The sequence below is a fragment of the Lontra canadensis genome, unplaced genomic scaffold, assembly GCF_010015895.1.
Source record: "Lontra canadensis isolate GAN:19392208 unplaced genomic scaffold, GSC_riverotter_1.0 scaffold118, whole genome shotgun sequence".
Classification (NCBI taxonomy): domain Eukaryota; kingdom Metazoa; phylum Chordata; class Mammalia; order Carnivora; family Mustelidae; genus Lontra; species Lontra canadensis.
Genome location: NW_022631112.1, coordinates 3,455,505 through 3,476,277, shown reverse-complemented (window position 1 = coordinate 3,476,277; position 20,773 = coordinate 3,455,505). Strand labels below are relative to the sequence as shown.

Sequence of the window (20,773 nt, the reverse complement as noted above, 5' to 3'; positions counted from 1 at the left end):
GTTCACTGGTCAGCGACATTCAGGAGCCATTGCTGGGACCTCTCCCTGTAAGTAAACTGTGCCATATAAAAGACCATCTTTTTTCTGAGGATGAGAAATTCCTACATTTTTGCAGTAAAGCGTGATTTCTTGTATACAAACAGTGATATAATAAAGGGTGGGTTTTTTTTTTTTTACATTGTTCTCATTTGATCAAATAAAGTAGATAACTCAATATCAGGAACCCACCCTTTCAGGGTTCATTTTTATTATTTTACGGGTCCAGAAATCCAAGCCTGGGACTCGCCTGACGCCTGGCGGCCTGCACTTCCTCCCCAGCTCAACTTCTTGACGCTCACTTATAAACCCAGCATCTGCCTCACCACTCCAGGGAAACTGCTGGCTCGAAGGTCACCACATCCAGGCCCCTTCCCGGCAGCCCACCTGACAGCCAGGCCAGGACCTCCTGCGCTCAGACACACAGAAGACGGCATACTGGTCAACCCCAGTCTGTCTACACTGCTTCCATCTAGACCAAGGCCTCCCAACGCCCACCACACAAGCCCAGGCTGTCTCTGGCACACACAGTCCTCATCACCACCCACCCGCCAAAGCATGGGGTCGCCATCTGGGAAAGCCCAGAGCCCGCAGCCTGGAAATACCAACAAGTGGGAACATGGTTAGGTGTACTCGTAGTCGAGTATGCCCTTTTTCTAGCTTTGGCTCCCACTCCTCCTTGACACTCCAGCCAAGCTGTCATCTTTGGGGTTCCCCAAATATGCTGCATTCTGGGACTCTGCCCGTGCCAGCCTGGCATTCCAGACTATCTCCCACTCCTTCCTCCAAGCCCCTGTCAAGACCTGCTTGCTGATCCTTGCTTATCCATCACAGCTGGGGTATGTGCGGACCTCCTCAGGATTCCACAGTCTCGGCTCCATGCCACTCTTGGGACTTACAAGCTACAACCAATCCCTTACTAGACCCATCCATCTGCACACTCTCCCTCTCATGCTGCCCTCCTGACTTCAAGTAGGGAAACTGGGTATCCAGCAGGACTTGCCACAGTGTCTTACAAGTAAGTGAATGATAAATAATTGTTCTAAAAAGCCCCAGTGATGTAGATCCCAATCTACCATTTTAAAACAGAAAAGCTGATACAGGAGGAAGACTCCTGTGGCCCTTGGGAAATGTCCTCCTAGGACCAAAGCTAGCAATGTTTATATGCGTACACATACCCACACACCCATATACACCGGGCTGTGTGTACACACACACACACACCCACCATCCATCCTCAAATCTCAGGCAATGCCTGTGGATGGTATCTAAAATTCAAACCCAATGGAATTTAAACCCATTGTCCTTGGGACCCAGCCCTCCCTGCCCCCACAATTCTGAGGACTCTGCTCTCCCATCAACTTTGACAACAGTGAACTTTCTGACTTCCAGGTTGTTCTGCTTGTCTTCTTTGGGTTTAATATTTACCACATTATTTTCGTCCCTTCATCTGAGTCACCTTCTCCAAGTGGCAGTGTTATTTATTTATTTTACAAAGCCAGCCTGTTAACTCTGTTTTGTTCCCTCCCCCCTCCTCCCTGCCCACATTTCTAAATCCACTAAATGGCCTTGTTATGGTACCCTATGTGTGCAAAGAACTCAAGTCCACAGAGATGTCCCTTTCTTCCCATTCTGCTCTCATCCTCCAATTCTCAAAGAAATGAAAATTCCTTAAATAGAAAAGGGAACAGTCAGGGGTTCCTCTAAATAGTCCCTCTCAATGTACTTCGAGAAAGGGCATTTCTCTTTCAAAATCTTTGAGGCCCTTCAGTTCACCTTAGGAACTCATTTAAAAGGAGGCGTTCCAGAGAACCCAGGAAACTTAATGACCCTCCCCAAAGCAAGCTGTTCACTCCCTTGAAGTCAGCATGGAACCAACATATGGGAAATTACTATCAGTCCCTTTGCCCACGTATGCACCCCCCCTCAACACAAAACTTTACCACGGAATCAAATGCTCTGTAGCAGCACCACGGAGCCGGGTGAGCCATGTGATCCAGAATCAAACCTAGCACCGACCCTCCAATATACCCCAGGTCGTGCAGGAGACCACCCCTGAGAACCGGTACACCAGCCCAAGGACAAACTCCAAATACGTGGGTATTTTCAGAGCCACAGACAGAAAGCAAGCCATTTGAATGTACTTCAGAAAGACCAAGAAGGCAGGGAAGAAAGACCAAGAAGGCAGGGAAAAGGGAAGGATACATTTTTTTAAGGTCAGGTGAAAATGAGTCAGAAAAACCTCACTTCAAGCTCATGAAATTTTAGGACTGATAAACGTCCGATGGACAAACAGTCCTCATCTCTTGTTCTAAGACCACGAACAGGAGCACCATAGTCTCTGGTTAAAAATATGCTCATGGATCTCAGAATAAAACTCAGAAGCCTTAACGGAACTTGCTGTACTATACATACGACGTGATGCGCATATGTAGGTAGAAGCTCATATATTCATTCAACAAACGTTCACTGAGCACCCACTTCTGTGCCAGCCCGGGGTGGTAGGCACTGGGGATTCTGATGTGAATGACACACTCAGCCCTCAAACCCAGTCTCAGAGCATGAATTGTAAGCACGTGGGGAGTGCTGATGAAGTCCCAGGCATTGGGCTATGAGGTACCTCTCGCAGGCACAGCCTTGTCCACTCTCCCCAAGATGGCTCTGAGGGTGGCATCATGCTCTTCAGGGGTTCCAGCACACATTGCCGCACAGAGAGGCTCTGCAGCAGCCCAAGGTCAACAGCCAATATTGGAACCCAGACCACTGGATTTAAGAGCCTGCCTTCTGGGTCATCACACCCCCATATCTCCATCAGCAGGGGGGTGCCAGAAGGAGCCCTCTCAGTTCTGTGGGCTCAGCAGCCATCCCAGAGTCAAGCACAGGCCTGCCTTCTAGTTGTCGTGCCAGAGAAACACCCCGACACTCAGAATCCATGTCAAAAGGAAATATTCTACTCTCCAGCAAAACCAGACCTTCTCAGCCAGCCCTAAAAACTGGAGTTCTGGACCTGGAAATTCCGGCTACACCAACAGGGAACCAGCTTTGCAGAAGGCCCTCAGGCTTCTCCATCGACATCCAAATGAAGGTAGAGTGTGCAACCCCTTGCCCCCTGCCCCCACCCCCTGCCCCTGGACTCGGGCCTGGCCACAGTCTGCCACACTCCCCTGGCTAGTCATCAGGGAAAAGGACTTAAAACCACAGCACGTTACCACTTTGTGCCCTTGGAAAATTAAGAACCCTAAATGCTAAATACTGGAAGAAATGTGCGAAAACAGATGCTCTCATAAACCACTAACGGGGGGTAGAGGAGGGTAGGACCATTTCAAAGGGGGAGCTGGCAAGATCTGGTCAGGTTCCAAAGGCACAAACCCTTTGATCCAGCAGCTCTGCCTTGAGAAAATTGTGAAGTCCCGCCCTGGTGCACGGATTGCCACAGCAGTGGGGCCAGAGGTGGTAAGAACCTGAAGGTCTTGTTAAGAGATAAATAAACAAAGTACGGGATAGTCCTACAGTGCAATACCTTATAGCAGTTAAAAACATGCAGCTGTACTGGGGCATCTGGCTGACTCAGTGGGGAGAGCGTGCGACTCTTGATCTCGGGGTCATGAGTTTCAGCCCCAGGTAGGGTGTAGAGTCTACTTAAAAAAATATACCTAGGGGCGCCTGGGTGGCTCAGTGGGTTAAAGCCTCTGCCTTCGGCTCGGGTCATGATCCCAGTGTCCTGGGATTGAGCCCCACATCAGGCTCTCTGCTCAGCGGGGAGCCTGCTTCCTCCTCTCTCTCTCTCTGCCTGCCTCTCTGCCTACTTGTGATCTCTGTCTGTCAAATAAATAAATAAAATCTTTAAATAAAAAAAAATACCTATACGTTGCCACATGGAAGGACCCCCGACATTGTAATACCTAAAAAAAGTAAGTTGAAAAACACACACAGTGGCGTAGCATTATAGCCCTGCACATAGACACACATAAATATGGTAAGAGATTAAAACAGAAACAGAGGGGATCCTGGGTGGCTCAGTGGGTTAAGCCTCTGCCTTCCGCTCAGGTCATGATCTCAGGGTCCTGGGATCGAGCCCCGCATCAGGCTCTCTGCTCGGCAGGGAGCCTGCTTCCCCCTCTTTCTCTCTCTGCCTGCCTCTCTGCCTACTTGTGATCTCTGTCTCTGTCAAATAAATAAATAAAATCTTGGAAAAAAAAAAAAAAAGAACAACCCACGTACAAAAAGGCTATACCTCAACTTGAGGATAGCAGTGACCTCTGGGCAAAAGACAAAGTCATGAGATGAGGCAAAGTCTTTGATCACATCTGTATCTGCTTTTCTATTTAAAAACAAAAACAAAAACAAAAACCTGAATTAAAACAATAAATGTTAAAAATCTGAAAGATCGATGTGATAGGTACATCGGTATCTGTTACACTATTCTTAGGTTTTTTGTTTTTCATGATCTTTGAAAGATACCAGAATTTAAAGTAAGCAAGTTATTTTAAAACACCCAGGTTACTCAGTTATCTAGGTTTAAGACCCACTCAAATGTTGGGGATGAGCATGAATAAATTGGAACGCTGTGCACGGAGTCCAACAAAATGCAAAGCAGAGGTCAATGCAAGGCCAGGGAAGCCGTTAGGAAGTGAGATTATGAAATATTACTCAACCTTTAACAAAGAAGGAAATCCTGCCACTTGTGACACCACAGATGGACCTTGAGGGGACTATGGTAAGTGAAATAAGTCAGACAAAGAAAAATACTGTATGGCGTCTGCCTTATATGAGGAATCTAAAAAAAAAAGAAAGAAAGAAAAAAATAAAGCCAAACTCAGAGAAACAGAGAACAGATTGGTGGTTGCCAAAGGCTAGGAGTGGGGGTGGCAAAATGGGGGGCAAATGTCAAAAGGTACAAACTTCCAGTTACAACAGTGACAGCTAACAACTCCGTACTGTACGTCTGAAAGGTGCCCAGAGAGTAGGTCTTAAAACTTCTCATCTCGAGAAAGAGAATCTGTAACTCCATGAGGTGATGGGTATTAAGGGAACATACTGGAGTAATAGTTTTGCCATAGATCCATATATCCAGTTTTTAAAAAGTCAACTTAATTCTGTGGTTGGGGGTCAAATATGGGAGGACCGCTTTCTAGACACGGAGAGTCACTGGCAGGGTCCTGAGGGTGAAGAGGAAACTTGCTTTGAGAAACTGTGCAAACACAGACACGGTCTAAATCAATACTCAGACCAGACAGTAAACAAGGGCATACACTCCACACACAATGGCTGCATTTAGCTGTGGGGGAAGGAGTGAGCCACAAAACACCATCCCGTCGAGCTGGCCAGAATCACTTGTAAAAATCCAACAGGAGACAGGGATCGCTTGGGCACCAACACCATCTCCAAGAAAGTCAGAGCAAGGATTATTTGTTTCAGCTGACCCCACTGGCAAGGTGAAGGGAGTATTCCCGCTGGAAGGACCAGGGGACCTAGGGACTACCTCTGAAGACCTCTCTCGCGCCGTGCCCACTAGGGTACACAAGCCAGACGGAAGAAGAGCAGACTTCCAAATGAATCAAGAGGAGTTTTGTTGTTTTTACGATTCACTGTTTACTATGGAATGGTTTCAGCCTTACCCACCTGCCCCCCACCATCAGTAACACTACTCTACCAGTTTGAATGGGGAAGGATGCAGAGTGGTTTCCTCTGCCCCCAACTCTTGTAAATCACAGCTGTGAAATGTACGAGAGGTGAATTCCTGGGAAGCAGCAGACTGAAGTGTTGGGTAGACTAGAAGGTCCAATGCCAGGCAACAGGCTTATTGGCAACACCAATGCCCAGGTCAGGTCCCCAGGGACCTGAAAGAACCTACAGGGGAAGGCAGATTCCAGTGTCTCATCGCTGAAAACAAGGCTGCCACACACATCGCTGTAGCTGAATTTTTGTTTGTTTTCAAGCTCGTATTTATTTATTTGAGAGAGTGAGAGAGATTGAGCGTGAGCGGGGAGAAGGTCAGAGGCAGAAGCAGACCCTCCACGGAGCTGGGAGCCCAACGCGGGACTCAATCTTGAGACTTAGGGATCATAACCGGAGCTGAAGGCAGTCGCTCCACCAACTGAGACATCCAGGCGCCCCTGCAGCTCAATGTGTGTATGCATCTCCAAACTATTTAATTAGGATAAAGTCCAAAAAGGGGAATCGTGGAGTGAACAGGGGGAATGATGTTTCTCGGCTTTTCCTGCATGTTAACACCATCCACTTATGATGACACAGATGTGAACAGTATCATACCTATGACAAGATGCTTTTGAATGCATGATTCTCAAGGCATCACAACCACTAGATAAAATTAGATGGGGCAAGTAACGTCATTCCCTAGGTACAGACAAGGAAATGAGCTGAGAGAGCCCACCACAGACTTGGTTGGGTTAGATGGTTTTATGGACAACATCAAAGGATATGCCCATTCTGTGCCGTCAGACCACTTGTTGCCCCCGATGAGTTCAACAAGAGAGAATGCTTATGTTATATTCACAAGTGAAAAGAGCAGGATATGAAAATACATTCTCAGCATGATCAAAAGTATGCACAATAGAAGAAAATAAACCCGCGTTAACAGTCTTTGGTTTATAGCACCATAACTTGTGTTTTTCTCTCAATTCCTCTCCAAATTTTTATAATAAACCTGAATAATTATTGAAATAAACAACATTTAGCGGACAATTGTAAAAGCAAAATGCTTTATGTGCATTATCTCATTTAAACTATGTCCACACGGCAAGGACCATTACTATTCCTATTTACAGGTGAAGACGTGGTGGGTCAGTACAAGCTGAAGAAACCTGGCCAAGGTCAAGGCGGTGAGCGGGAAGTAAACCCAAGCTGACTCCCCTGAAAGCCCGTGACCCCAGCATCACATCAGCGCCTTCCCCAACTTCAGTACGTGCATCAATCACCTGAGGGTCTTGTTTTTCTTTTCTTTAAGGGCAGAGCGGGGAGGGGATCAGGGAGAGAATCTTAAGCAGGCTCCACGCCCAGTGCAGAACCCAGTGCAGAGCTTGATGTCATGACCCTGAAATCACGACCTGAGCTGAAATCAAGAGTCCGACGCTTAACCGACTGAGCCGCCCAGGTGCCCCTCATCCGAAGGTCCTGCTGAAGTACAGATTCAGATGATGCTGCCGTTGCTGGCCTGTAGACCACCCTCCGAGGAGCAAAGCTCCACGTGATAATCCTTACACTGTAAATTCAAAGGAGGAAATACACTCTCTTCAGCCGGGAAAATGTCTGCTCCTACCTTAAAAGCTATCAATGCTTATTAATCTATAAAAGCAACAAACACTTTCCTTCTCAAAGCCTTCTTCTCCATCCTTATGGCAGGCCCAAAACTATCCTTGGAAACTCTCCTGCATAGACACCGACCCTGGGCAGCCACAGGTGTCAGACCTGCTCAGCCCAACGGGAAGCTTAATCAACTTTCTCATCTTAGTAGCAGGGAGGATTTTCTTTCTCCAAAGCTTCCATTAGAAAACACGTCCACGAGCCCAGGGAGCAGGTGTGCGGAGGAAAGGCTACTGGGAGTGTCCAGAGGAACATGACAGCCACCCCTACCCCAATTCCCACTGCAGACACCAGCACATTTTCGGTCTGCATTTTCCTCTTCTCATGGACGTTTTCTTGGAAACATTAAAACTATGTATTCTTTAAGTATTTTAACCTTCCAAAATTTGGCAAGCACTAGCTAATTTTATACTTGAAGAACCTTCCACAATTATGAACTAAAGCACCCTTTAATTATGTTCCTAATTCTTCATGTCTTTTTACATGGGATTATCAGATAGTCATTGTTTAATGAACCTTGAGCTATGTGCAGTAACCCTGTTTATCTATCTTAATGCTTAATGCTATGAAATTACTTATCTAATGCCATAAAAGTAGCCCCTGCATTATGGATGTTATTTCCCTAACTTTTCATTCTATTTACATCTTGGTTTCTACTACGTCTCCTACAATAAATAGATGGGTGATTTTTTTTTTTCCAGTAAGACTTTGTGACAGTTTGTTTTACACTGACTCTTATAATTGATATATTTCAGGCGCCTGGGTGGCTCAGTGGGTTAAGCCTCTGCCTTCGGCTCAGGTCATGGTCTCAGTGTCCTGGAATCAAGTCCTGCATGGGGCTCTCTGCTCAGCAGTGAACCTGCTCCCCACCCCCACCTGCTGCTCTGCCTGCTTGTGATCTTTCTCTCTCTCTCTCTCCATCAAATAAATAAATAAAATCTTTTTTAAAAATAATTGATGTATTTCTATCACTCTCCATTTTTCTCTAAGATCATATTTATTAATGCACTTCCTTTCTGGAATCATTTACGTGGCTCCGGTTGCAAATTTTTATTTCCTATGAAACTGGATCCGAAGATAACCTTAAGTTTCTTACTAGTTAATACTGTTAACACTGCTATTTTACGAAACACAACTGTTTTCACCTTCTCCTCTTGGTAACTTCTGCTGTTCATTAAGCGCACCATGCAAACTCCCTTCAAATGGAATGAAGACACACAGCAGTTTTTACCGACCTGCCTGAAACCCTTTTACACGCCACATACTAGCCTCACAACGTGTGCCTAATTTATTCCGATTTTAAAATGCTGATCTTTGCTTTCCTCTCTAAGACCTTCCTCTTTGCCTTTTTTAAGCCATGGGTACCTCTGGTAGAGATCCTTGCAGGTCTCTGAAAATGAGTGAGACCTTTCCAAAGTCTGGAGGAGACACGACGTACCACCGTAGAACACAATGTGCCTGACCAGGGAAAGAGAAGCCTCATTCTTCCTTCACCGGCTTCTCTTCTTCAAAATCACAGTCCCCTGTCCTTCGTGTCACCTCCATTCCTTCTAGGAAACCTACGGGATATCCTATTGTGTGACTGACATTATGCCAAGCCCTGCTCAGGGACTCGACCAGACCAAGGCAGCCGTCAAGGACCCTGCCTGACCCCATCCTGCCCTGTGGAACTTTAATCCCAAAAAATAGGAAGAGTTCTTTTTTCTCTTGAGGATTGTGACTGAGTCCCATTTTATGAGTACCTTCAAAAGATCCTGAAACTCTCCCCTTGGTGCTGGGCAGTATTACTTTTTCCAAATCTATACATTCTACGTCTGGACATCTCCGACTCCTTGGTATGTTTATAATTCAGACACTGGGCATTGCTACCACGTTTTCGACATCCGTGAGTTTTTCTTGTATTGTCCTTAACCACCTCCTTGGGCACCATAAATGACTTTGGGGCATGCTAAATCCCCACCTCACTGCATCACTGTGGCCCATCCTAGGTCCCATCAGGATGCACAGTTTCTCTATAACACTTCCAAGGGTGGTTCTGTCTTTCACTGATACAGAATATTCCTGACACAAGCCATGTCTTCAACCTGTCTCTTCTGCAGTAGTTAGCCCCAGCTCTCTCCAGGCCTGCTTCCCCAGGCCCCGCCAGCGAGCCAGGCTCACGTGCTACCACCATACTTTTTAGTCAAGCTCTTGCTTATGTTTTCACGAAATCTGTTTCCAAAACCCTTTCTGCAGTTCTGTTCTGGTTTCTCTCAGCATCGACACTTTTTTACAGCATTGGGATTTTTTCTGAGGAGAAACCCTTCGCTGCTAGTCACCCTTCCATCATCTCCCAAACCCCCCATTTTATTTTTATAATAATAAACAAGTGGAGCGCCTGGGTGGCTCAGTCATTAAGCATCTGCCTTCGGCTCAGGTCATGATCCCAGGGTCCTGGGATCGAGCCCCACATTGGGCTCCCTGCTCAGCGGGAAGCCTGCTTCTTCTTCTCCCACTCTCCCTGCTTGTGTTCCCTTTCCAGCTGTGTCTCCCTCTGTTAAATAAATAAATAAAATCTTAAAAATATATATATATTTTTAAAAAGTGTTGTTTTTTTTTAAACTTATATTTAGAACTTTCCAAACCAATTGAGAGGCTTTTTTTTTTTTTTTTCCAACTGACCACGGAGCTACAAGTGTGACGAGGACTCCTTTTTCAGCCTCATCCAATTAGTTTAATGACTCCCGGAGAACACTGCTCTGATTCAAGGCTGGGGCTGAAGGAAAAGTTCCAGGGCCGCCATCAAAGAGGACACACTTCTGATATCCTCGAAGCGAACCTCCCTGGACCTTTTAATAACGAGCAGGGATTTTTAATGCACTAAAATTAAAACACCCTTTATGCTTTCATTTCTCTACGCCAACAGACACACAAGTGTCCCACGTGGAACACTGGCTCCTTGGGTTTGCAAGTCTCCTCAATCAAGTTATTCATAAAGTCCATGTCCCTCCAGCACCCAGTTCCCAAAGGCCTGTTCAGAGTAAGCGAAATGGTTGCCCTCCCTCTCCGTGGCCTCCCTCCAGGCCAGGGACAACCTCGTCTTCACACTGCGCTATTTGTCTGTCAAAAACCACAGCTGGATCTGAGCACCAGCCAATTCACCCAATTAACAGTCTCCTGATATCACAATGACTCATGAAAAGGAGAGGACACGGGAGAGAGTTAGCAATCCTGAGGCTCGCTCTGCTCTGCGGAGAGCTGAGAGGCCTGTGGCATTATCTTCTCACAAGGCACGACCCACTGCCCACAGGAGCCCCTTGGTTTGAGGCAACGAGATGGGGCGAATTATTTTTTACTTTCTTTCCGGTACAGTACATTAACATTTCACCTTCCACAATAAATAATACCAACGACAAGTTCAGAAAAAGTTCTCCCATATGTGAACCACACAAGCTTTAAGCTCAGGGTCAGAAAAAATAAGAAAAAACACTTCAGTTTTTCTTTTTTATAGGAGGCATTATAGCCAGCACTTTATTTTTGCCTGAAAAACCCATTTCTGGACTTTGTGAACAGTGGGCCTTTCTCTCTGGCACTGAGCGGTATTTGAGGGAAGTACTGACCAAAAAAGAAATTGCTTCAGGTTGGCATTCCTACAGAGTATTTCCATCAACAGGGGAGAAACAAGTCTCCATCAGTAATACATTTCAAAGGCAAGCCTCCCGGTGTTGAGATAATTTGCTTGTCATTATTGTTCCTTTTAATAAAACAAGCCTCCACAAAGGCTGATTTAAATACCTAAAATGACACGTTCTCCATAGGGAGGAGTGGCAGAACATCAGTTTAAATCTGCCAAAGACAAGCCACTTGAATAAAATCAACTCAGGACCACTTAACTCCGACAGCTCTCTAACATCATCCTATCCAACATGATAAGCACGGGATCGTTACTGACATCCCTACCCCATGATGGGGCTGTCTAGCAAAAGCCAGGAAGTACACTTGCTTCTTCTGGCATACGTGAACTTGAGTTGAGCGTCTACTCAACACCAAAGCAGTAAAGCCCAGGGTGAACAGCACAGGTTCAAGTTGTAGGGTCTTATGTGCCAATTCTGAAACCACCTCTTGCTGGCTGTGGGCTCGGGAAACTTACTTAGCCTTCTAGTTTCATCTATAAAATGGCAGGGCATAGCACCTACGTGAATAAACTGCTTGAAAATGAAATAAGGTTCATGTGCCGAGGAAGCATTACATGAATTATGGTATATACAAATACCCAAAGATTTTTGTTTCTTTTTTTTAAGATTTTATTTATTAATATTTGACAGAGAGAGACACAGTGAGAGAGGGAACACAAGCAGGGGAAGTGGGAGAGGGAGAAGCAGGCTTCCCTCGGAGCAGGGAGCCCGATGCGGGACTCAATCCCAGGACCCTGGGATCATGACCTGAGCCGAAGGCAGACGCTTAATAGCTGAGCCACCCAGGCGCCCCCCAGAAGATGTTTTCAAAGATGCTTTTGAAAGATGGATAGATACATAAGAATTGAAAGATGATCAGGAAGATGTATTTCTTTGGTACTGTAACACGTTTGAAATCAGGATGTGCCTAATTTATCTTTGATACTGAAACACTTCTGAAATCAAGATGCACTCAACAGCCAGCAGCACCTGGTGACAGCACAGGGCAGACAGGCGCTGTAATTCATCGGTCCTGGCGGTACCTGGGAAACTTGGTTACTTGCTGACTCCAGTCCAGTTCTGTGCATGGACACTACAGCAGGGGCTGGGTCCACCTGCTATTCAGAATGTCTCTCAACAGATTACCTAACATTCTGCATTGAAATGAGAAATCATCATGTACACCAAAAAGCAAGGAAACAGTGTAAATTCGGTGATAGGGAAGCAAGTATCTGTCATTGGAAAAATGACTGCCATTCCATAATTTTTTGCAAAGCAAGAGCCAAGAACTTTAAAGCACTTAAGAGAGAGGGGCATCCACCTCCTGATTTCGGCTCAGTTGTGATCTCAGGGTCACGAGATCCAGCCCCGTATCCTGCTCTGTGCTCAGCAGGGAGCCTGCTTGAGATTCCCTCCTTCTCCCTCTGCCCCTCCCATTTGTACAGGTGCGTACATGCTCTCTCTCTTGCACGCGCTCTCTCTCTCTCTCAAATAAATCTTTTAAAAATAAATAAATAAAGCACTTAACAGAGGAAAACACAAGAACTGAAGCCACCCTTGCAAAGTGGAAATGGCAAATGCTCTGGAATAACCCAACTGTCCCAACAGGAGTGGTGGGGTGGGGGGCAGGGGAAGGCAGATGTAACCAATTCACCAACTAAAGCAGAAGTAACAAAATAGGTATTGAAGGATTTAGAAGAAAAAGACATAAAATGAAACGACAAGTCAAAAGGCTACAAATACAGACATGTATGAGCTCATTAAACTCTGTGTGTGTGTGTGTGTGTGTGTGTGTGTGTGTGTATCAATCCCTATTAGGGCTAAAATGATATACACCAGTTAACAGTAATTTAGGAAAGGAGAGAGAAATGCAAATGAAAGATGAAATGTTGTATTGTAATGATCCTATTTTGTTTGAATTTTTATAATGAGCAGGTATCTGATGTTATTATTTGTGTAATATTTTCAATTCAAGATTACAAGAAAATAATGTAGGTACAGCCTCAGCACCCTGCCACAGAGAGAGTAAACCTTCAACGAGGGGCAATCCTTACTACACACCCAGATACCACAAAAGACAAAAGAAAGAGCACATCTTTGCAGAAAGATAAACAAGGGGCTTGCTCACAAGTCACAGAAGACACGTCTTCTTCAAATCCCAGAAGCCAAGAGCTACAAGAGTCTTAGAACATCCACGTGTGTGTCCAATACTCCAACTGGAAAGCTAAAGAGGCACCTCCGAGACGTGTTGAAGAAGGACTCCTCCATTAACTCTCCCCAAAGACACTATCCTGTGCTCCCAGGCTCTGTGACGTCCCCGCAGCTCTGTTCCCATCACGGTCGGGGATGCATCAGTACACCTCACATTCAGGAATGCCTTCGAGATACTGCTTGTGGAGAAGTGCCTTCTAGGGTAAGGAAAGAAGGTAAATAATTCCTTGTCCCTCATCGGGTCATCTGGTGCTTCAAGGGTGCAGAACACGTGGGACACAGCTTCACGCCCTTGGAGCACGGCGCGGTGCCTGGACAGGCCCGAGCTGGTAAACTGTGCTGTGGAGGAGACCAAGTAAGAGCAGAGAAGAATTTTCTAGTTGATCCAAAGACAAAAGGGAACGCACACTTGGCGATGTTGGGAAGCTAGAGCTCCTCCTCGCTAGAAGGGCTCTCGGAAGAGGGTGGGATTGGTGGCACAGGTGCCTGACCTGAGGTCACGCGTACTTGCCCCCTGCCAGCCCGGTGTCCCTCCTCGTGGTGCCTCCTTTCTTCCTGCACAAAAGACAGCAGACAATGGTCTGCTGGTCTGAAGAGAGGAGGAAGGAAAACATTCGAGGGAGGCTGGATGCTGAACAAAGAGAAATGACAGCTGGAAGGCCAAGTGTCTTAAAAGACTCCAAGTGTTCTAAAGCGACACAGAGCCTAACTCTAAAAAGACTTCAGAGAAAAAAGTCCAAGATGAAAATTTTCCCCCAAACCGACTTGCCGCTGGTGCCGATGATTTTCCCCACCACCTGCAGAACCGACTCTAGTTGTAAAGCCCTTTGATGGAAGGGAGAAGGAATGCCAGGGAGGGGAAGGGGCCGAGAGGAACAATACCTGCTCTGTAGACGGAGGAAGGCGGACTTCCAGGGTTAAGATTTCAACACAGTTCCTGAGGCAGACTTCCAGGCAGGGCGAGCCTCCCGGTTTAACATTCAGGGAACCAGGTGGCTTCGGGTGTCAGCCAGCTGTCACCTTCCTCCGTGAGTCTCTCCCAAGAGAACTGAACCTACACTCTAAAATTCCAGAAGTTTTCACTGTGATACAGGGGGGAAGTGAGAGGAAAAGGGGGTAGTGCTGGGCCTGTCTAATTACGACGGTACTTTCCCATTGAACTTGTGGGGCATTGGATAACAGAAAGCAGAAACCAGATGACTAAAAGACCCCCTTGGAAGGGAGAGGCCACCCTGACCCACTGCATCTAGGAGCCATTTCTAGGATGAGCAGTCACAATGCCCAAGATGCACGGTGAGGGGGCTTGCTCACACTGGACCAGGGGGTTCTCTGCCAGGGGTGACTCTGCCCCCAGAGGGCATCTGGTAACATCTGAGGATATGTTTGGTCGTCCCCACTGCGGGAGGCGAGGAGGAGAAGGAGGAAGCTGCTACTGGCATCTAGAACCAGTGATGCTGCTAAATATTTTAGAATATTCTAGAATACTCTAAAAGGGCAGGGCAAAATGCAGCACAGAGGCTGGGAAACCCTGCACTAGACCAACCCCATCCCCACAGCCACATCCAGAAACTCTTAACAACCTGGCCTGAAATGAACATCTACCATCCCTCTGACCAAGCAATCACCCTGTCACAGAAGTCCACTTATTCCGCTGAGCCATATTCAACATCAAGCAAATGACGGGAAAAGCAAATGCCACATTGTCAAAGTACCTGGCTGCTCTTCCACCAAATATTTTTAAGGGCACTCCTCAGCATCCAAAAGAGTAGATTCTTCTACAACCATTACAAAGAAAGAAAGGCTCCTTCACACACACACACACACACACACACACACACACAAGAGCGACTGTCTTAAAAATCTCCTTGGCGATCAGGTAGAGATCCTGGCAAAAAAAACAAACAAACAAACAACCACACAGTTCAGATGGCCCAAGCATTTCCAAAATATTCTAAAGAGAGAGAGAAAGAGCAAAAGAGAACAAACAAGAAAACTCCACAACCAAAAATCACTCCCAGGGGATCTAAAAAACAAAATTTGTCCCCGGGGATTCTCTCATAACTAAGAATAATTCCATCGGTCTATGGCATATAGTATCTTTCATTCCCTTAACTGTAAAATATAACAAATATCTAAGAAAAGGAGAAGGGGCACCTGGGTGGCCCCATTGGTTAGGTGTCCAATGCTTGATCTCAGCTCAGGTCTCGATCTCAGGGTTGTGAGTGTGAGCCCCAAGTTTGGCTCCACACTGGACGTGGAGCCTACTTAGAAAAAAAGAAAGAAAAGAAAAGAAAAGAAAAGAAAAGAAAAGAAAAGAAAAGAAAAGAAAAGAAAAGAAAAGAAAAGAAAAGAAAAGGAATATATCCATAGAGATCTCAATGAATGAAACCAAACCCCCCAGGTGACTACAATTTGGGGCAAGATATCCAACCGTGGCCCGTGGTATCTTCCCGCCAAGCATATGAATACAGCAGAAAGACCCACACTATTTTGAAAAGTTCCATCTTTCCTCAAGAACTGAGATTTATTTCATGTTATTTCCCATGAACACCAACTGCTTAAGTTCACTGCAGTGACCACAAAGTGAACAGATTGAGGGAGGAGGGGTGTTAATGGAAACAATCTCATTGACTGCTAAATTCACAAAAGCAAGTGGGAGGAAAGGCACAGAGACTTCCTGCACAATTCCTGCAAACAAGAAGCCAGAGTCAGTATCCGAGCTTCAGGCCTTACTCTGGCCAGCATCCTGGGTCTGCAGGATCTCTCGGGAGCCATAAAATGACTTCCTGCCACATAGTATCATTGGAAAAACTCAACGAGACCATGCCTTTAAAGTGGCAGGCAAAGCATCTCACACATACATGTGCCGTAAATAATGGGTTCCCTTTGCTCCTTGTGCCCATGCGAAGAGGCAAGGCTGTAGAGATCAACTCTTTCACAGGAGATTATCTGACTACGAACTGTCCTAATGTCCATGATGGTGAGATACGAGCCCACTTTCAAGTTACCCTGGGGACTTTTGTGTCTACGTCAATCTTGGAGGCCGGGAACTGACCACCCCGCCCGGCTCCTCCCCGACTCCTATCAAGGTCAAAGGCCTAAGTGGGCTGTCAGATAAAAACACCTCACAGGCCAGGAGGGAGCCTTTGTCCCATCTCTTTGAAGATGAAAAGCAACAAGGTGTGTTTATTTGTACTTGGGTGCACAGCGCCTGGTCTCCTCTTCCCGGGCTGGCCTGCCAGGCTCCTCAGCTAGTTAAAAAAAAAAAAAAAAAAAAAAAAGAATAAAACCCAACCGCTCAAGCCATTGAGTAGATCTTTCCAGGAGAAAAGGTCAGTACTCACACTCCTGGGAGTACACATGGGGGAAAACCAAGCGTGTTCACTGACAGAAAGAGAATGTCAGGGAGTGCTAGCAAAGGTCAGGCCGGGAGGAGGTGAGGCTGACCGCCTGTGGGGCATGGCCTCTGTCAGACACGTCTCACCATCTGTGCACTTAAACCCAGCAAGTCCACTGCGTGAAGAAAACCTAGACATAGGATGGGCCAAGTCTTTCTCACAGGATACATTAAAAATAACAACAGCTAAAAATCGATCTTCACTTCCCTGACATAAATGAAGAAAGAGAAAGAAAACCATGGCGGTGTCTGAGAAGGTTCCTGAATAATAAAAGGCCTCCAAATTGCTCTTGAGATGTCTGTGGCCTCCCAGCCCTGCAAAGACCCAGAACTCAGAGTAGGGCTCAACTCGGACCCCGGTTTTCTCCACACACTCTCGAAGTGGAGACAGCAGTCCGATGTACTGGCTTTTATAATCTCTCTTGTCGGTTCAACTTCCCAGAAAAGAATGAAGAAGCTGAATGTGGAATAGAAGGGTCGAGTCTCTGGTCCCACTATGGGCCCCAAATTGAACCACACAAGCTTCTCTCTGGGCTGGGAGGCCAGGAGCACCCAGTGGCATCAAGAAAAATGACCAGACCTCTTTCTGATAACACTGTGGGTCAAAATGGAATTCACACCAAAAGGATGATGCTTCATGTAACGCGAAAAATGCACACTCCCCTAACCTGCCTAGAAGTTTCTAAACGAGCAACCGTAAAGGCGATCCAAAATCCCACAGGTGCAATGACCACAGAGGATGGAAAACCACCACCAGGGACAGTCGGGCAGTTCCATGACCCCTACTCTCTCCCTCCCCACTCTCCCTGTTTATTGTAGCCCTATTTTAAACATACACACATATTAAATAACCAGCATTGACCAAAGAAGGACAAAATTAACTTTACAGCTATTTTTATAGACACAGAGACTCCACCAAAGCAAACCAGTACCAACTGGGAGATGCAAAAATAAGTTTCCACTGAGCCACAGGCAACTCTGGGACACATACAAGAGCCAGCTTCCAGACTGTCCTACTGGGGTGTCATCATGGGACCTACCACAGCTCTGTACATGGAGAGCATGAATTCGGGCAGGTCTTCCTGTCTGAGATGCCTAGAAAGCTACCTGTTCTAACCGCTCCCACATAATCATTCACATCTACCTGTAGCTGCCAATGCCCCCTTGGACACCCTTCCCAGTGTGGCCTGATAGTTCAGGAGAAGCAGGGCCCTCTTCCCCAGACTTGGCTGAAAACCCACAGCGGCCACCACCACTCCACCGGTCACTGGAAGGCACAGCAAACCCACATCAAAATGGGGTCTCCAGGAGCAGGGATGATGTCATAGGTCAGAGAGGTGAGAAAGGCTGCCCAGTAGATTCTGAGCATGGCTAAGACCGGGGACTTCAAGGAAGGTGGGAGATTTCTCTTTCCAAACCTACATTGGGGGGGAGGGGGGCCATAGAATGAAGTTAAGCCTCAACTTCCCAATCAAACACTGCACCACCAACACCTCCACACCAAACAGCTACAAGCATTTGGGGAAAGCAGGCATAAATTAGATAGGTGAATAGCACAAGCTTCTGCTGAAGAAAGTTCCTCAGGCCCTGTCACCCACTTTCTGGGCATCAGCTGCCCAGAAATAAACGTCAGGGGGCGGGCTGAACTGAGGAGGGCAGCTGACAGCTGTGGCCAGCGGGCCGGGGGCAGAGGAGGAAGGGCTCCTGGGCTGGAATTCAGAGCGTGCCCACATCAGCAGAAAAGTTCCATGGGACAACACGCTGCCAGGAAGGCAAAGAGGCTTGCTGCCTCCCAGGACCTCAAGATGCACCACCACGGTGATACCAGGTTCAAAGGGCCGTCAGAGGAAGCCCGGGTGCACTCCCATGGGCACCGCGCCAGTGAGGGCGCCCGCCGAGGGACCAGTCAGGGTGGTCAGATGACAAATAAACGTTCTGCTCCCAGGATCAATGGGAAAGATTAAAAATTCCCAGGTCCAGCCCTGCTCCATCTTTCTTTCCCCGAGCCAAACACAGTCCCAGGAAGGAGTGGAAAGGAGCGGAGATGCTACCCGCCCGACGTCCAAGGAGGAAGCTGAGGCACAAGGGTGCACTCGAGAGATTCGGGGAGGGGCCTGGGAGGCTCGCAGAGCGCCTAGCACCGGGAGTCTGGGGAGAGGGGATCAAGACAGAGTTTCCTTCCCCAGCCCCCGGCCCCTCCTCCTTCCCCAACACACACAACACACTCACGCACGCACGCACGCACACACACACACACTCTGGAGCTACGCCCAATCGGGGCAGCAGCCGGGCTCCCGGGAGCCGGGCTGCACACAAAGCCCCGCCCGCGCGCACAGCACTCGGCACCAGCCGGTCCGCACGCCCACACAATAGGACGGCGCGCACCCCGCCGCGGCCCCTCGCCCGGGTCCCGGCCAGCGCCGCGCCGGGGGCCGCCCTCCGTGCAAGCCCGCCGGGGAGACGCAGCCCGGGCGCGGGGAGGGCGAGCGATGGCCGCCCGGCCGCCGCGCCCCGGCCCCGCGCCCCGCGCCCCGCGCCCCGCAGGAAGTTCGCCCGACGCCCTCCGACTCACCCGCGGCGCTGCTCAGCAGCAGGCACAGCGGCCCCAGCAGCCACATGGCGCGGCCGCCGCTCCCGCTGCCCGGCGCCGTCGCTGCCCCCGCGGCCGCGGCGCTGACCCCGCCCCTCGCCGCGCCGGCCCCGCCCCCCCCGCTGTCCCTCCGCCCGCGCGTCCCGCCCGCCCCGGCTCGGCCGCGGGCCGCTCTCCGCCGAGTTTGGCCAGCGCCCCGCGGCGCGCCGCCGCCCGCGCCCGGTCCCCAATGCCCCGCCGGAGGGGGCCGCCGAACCCCCGCTCCCCTCGGCCTCGCCGCCTCCCGCCTGGGCTGCGAGGATCCCCCAACAGCCCAGACTCTGTTCTCTGCCTCCTCTCTCTCTTCTCTCTCTTCTCTCTCCTCCCTGAGCTCCTCCATCCTCGACGAGGCGGCGCTCACCCCCTCCCCCAGACCCAAGCTGGAGTTCTTTACTCAACTACAAAATTAGTTTACTCCAGGGAGGGACAGAAAAAGTTTGGAAGAAAGGGCCAAATATTACGAGAAAATATGCATTTTTATTTTTAGTAGCAAGAGTGGAATACGGGGACCAGGGCTTCTCAAACTTTACTATGCGTTTGACACACTTGGGTTAGTTAAAACGTGGACTCTGCGTAGGTCTGGGGTGGGGCCTGAGGTTCTGCTTTTCCGACCAGCGTCTAGGTGGTTTCTAGACTGCCCTCTGAGAACCACACGTGGTGGAGGGAAGCTGGCACCTTTAAGAGAGTTATTTCATCTGGATCTTGAATGCCTATACCCGTGGAACATTTGGGCCCCAGTTCGTGGAAAAGAAAAAATGTAAAGGCATGCGCCCAGATGCAAAACAACAGCTGCTCGAATGCAGTTGGAGCTCCAAGAAGCATTAGTGAAAACTGCCAAAGGATTTAGATGGTGGAAGAATGCCGTGACACTTTTGTGCCCAGCTCTCCATCCCCTCCCCCTCCCCAAATGTGTAAAGTTGTGTAACTTTGCACAATCGGTATGCAGAGGAGCCCTGCTGCCCCCCAAAAGTCCACCCACCCCACCCCCCAAAAAGAGAAAAAAAACTAATACGATTGCCAAAAACTGGAAATAACTCAGGTGTCCATCCACTGGTGAATGGATAAACAAATTTTATTATATCGTTTAATGGAACAACATGAGCAAATACCAAAAGCACGCTAAAAGAAAGAAGCCAGCTCCAAAGGGTATATTCTGTATAATTCCATTCACAAGACCTGGGAGGAGGAGGGATGCTAAACTGGAGAGATTAAATCAAAAGGAACTTTATACATTTGTCAAAACCTATGAAACTGCATTCCTAAAAGCCACACCTAAGATGGGCGAGTTATACTGTGTATAAGTCCTACCTGTTTGGAGGATCCAGAGGGTGTGGGTGCTGGGATGACGAGTCAGGGAGATTGTAGCCAGGAATCCCACATCACATTGGGGCTGCACTGGAGGCCAGCTGGAGGTTGGCTGAGATTCAGTGACTTTTTAATTGTCAGCTCTCCTCTGGAACTATGACAGCTAAAGTGGATCAGGTCAAAATTTAAAAATACCAATGACAGGGGCGTCTGGGTGGT

The 20,773-nt window shown here is 48.1% G+C and overlaps 1 protein-coding gene across 1 annotated transcript in view; it reads right to left on the bottom strand.

The window, feature by feature from the left end:
- LDLRAD3 (low density lipoprotein receptor class A domain containing 3) overlaps window positions 1-19,286 on the bottom strand; it is a 220,035-nt gene extending 200,749 nt beyond the window's left edge. Inside the window, exon 1 of the mRNA XM_032840943.1 lies at window positions 19,193-19,286. Coding sequence (XP_032696834.1) covers window positions 19,193-19,238 — 46 coding nt within the window. The 5' untranslated portion in view covers window positions 19,239-19,286. The remainder of the gene's footprint in view (window positions 1-19,192) is intronic.
- Between the last annotated feature and the right edge of the window lie 1,487 nt (window positions 19,287-20,773).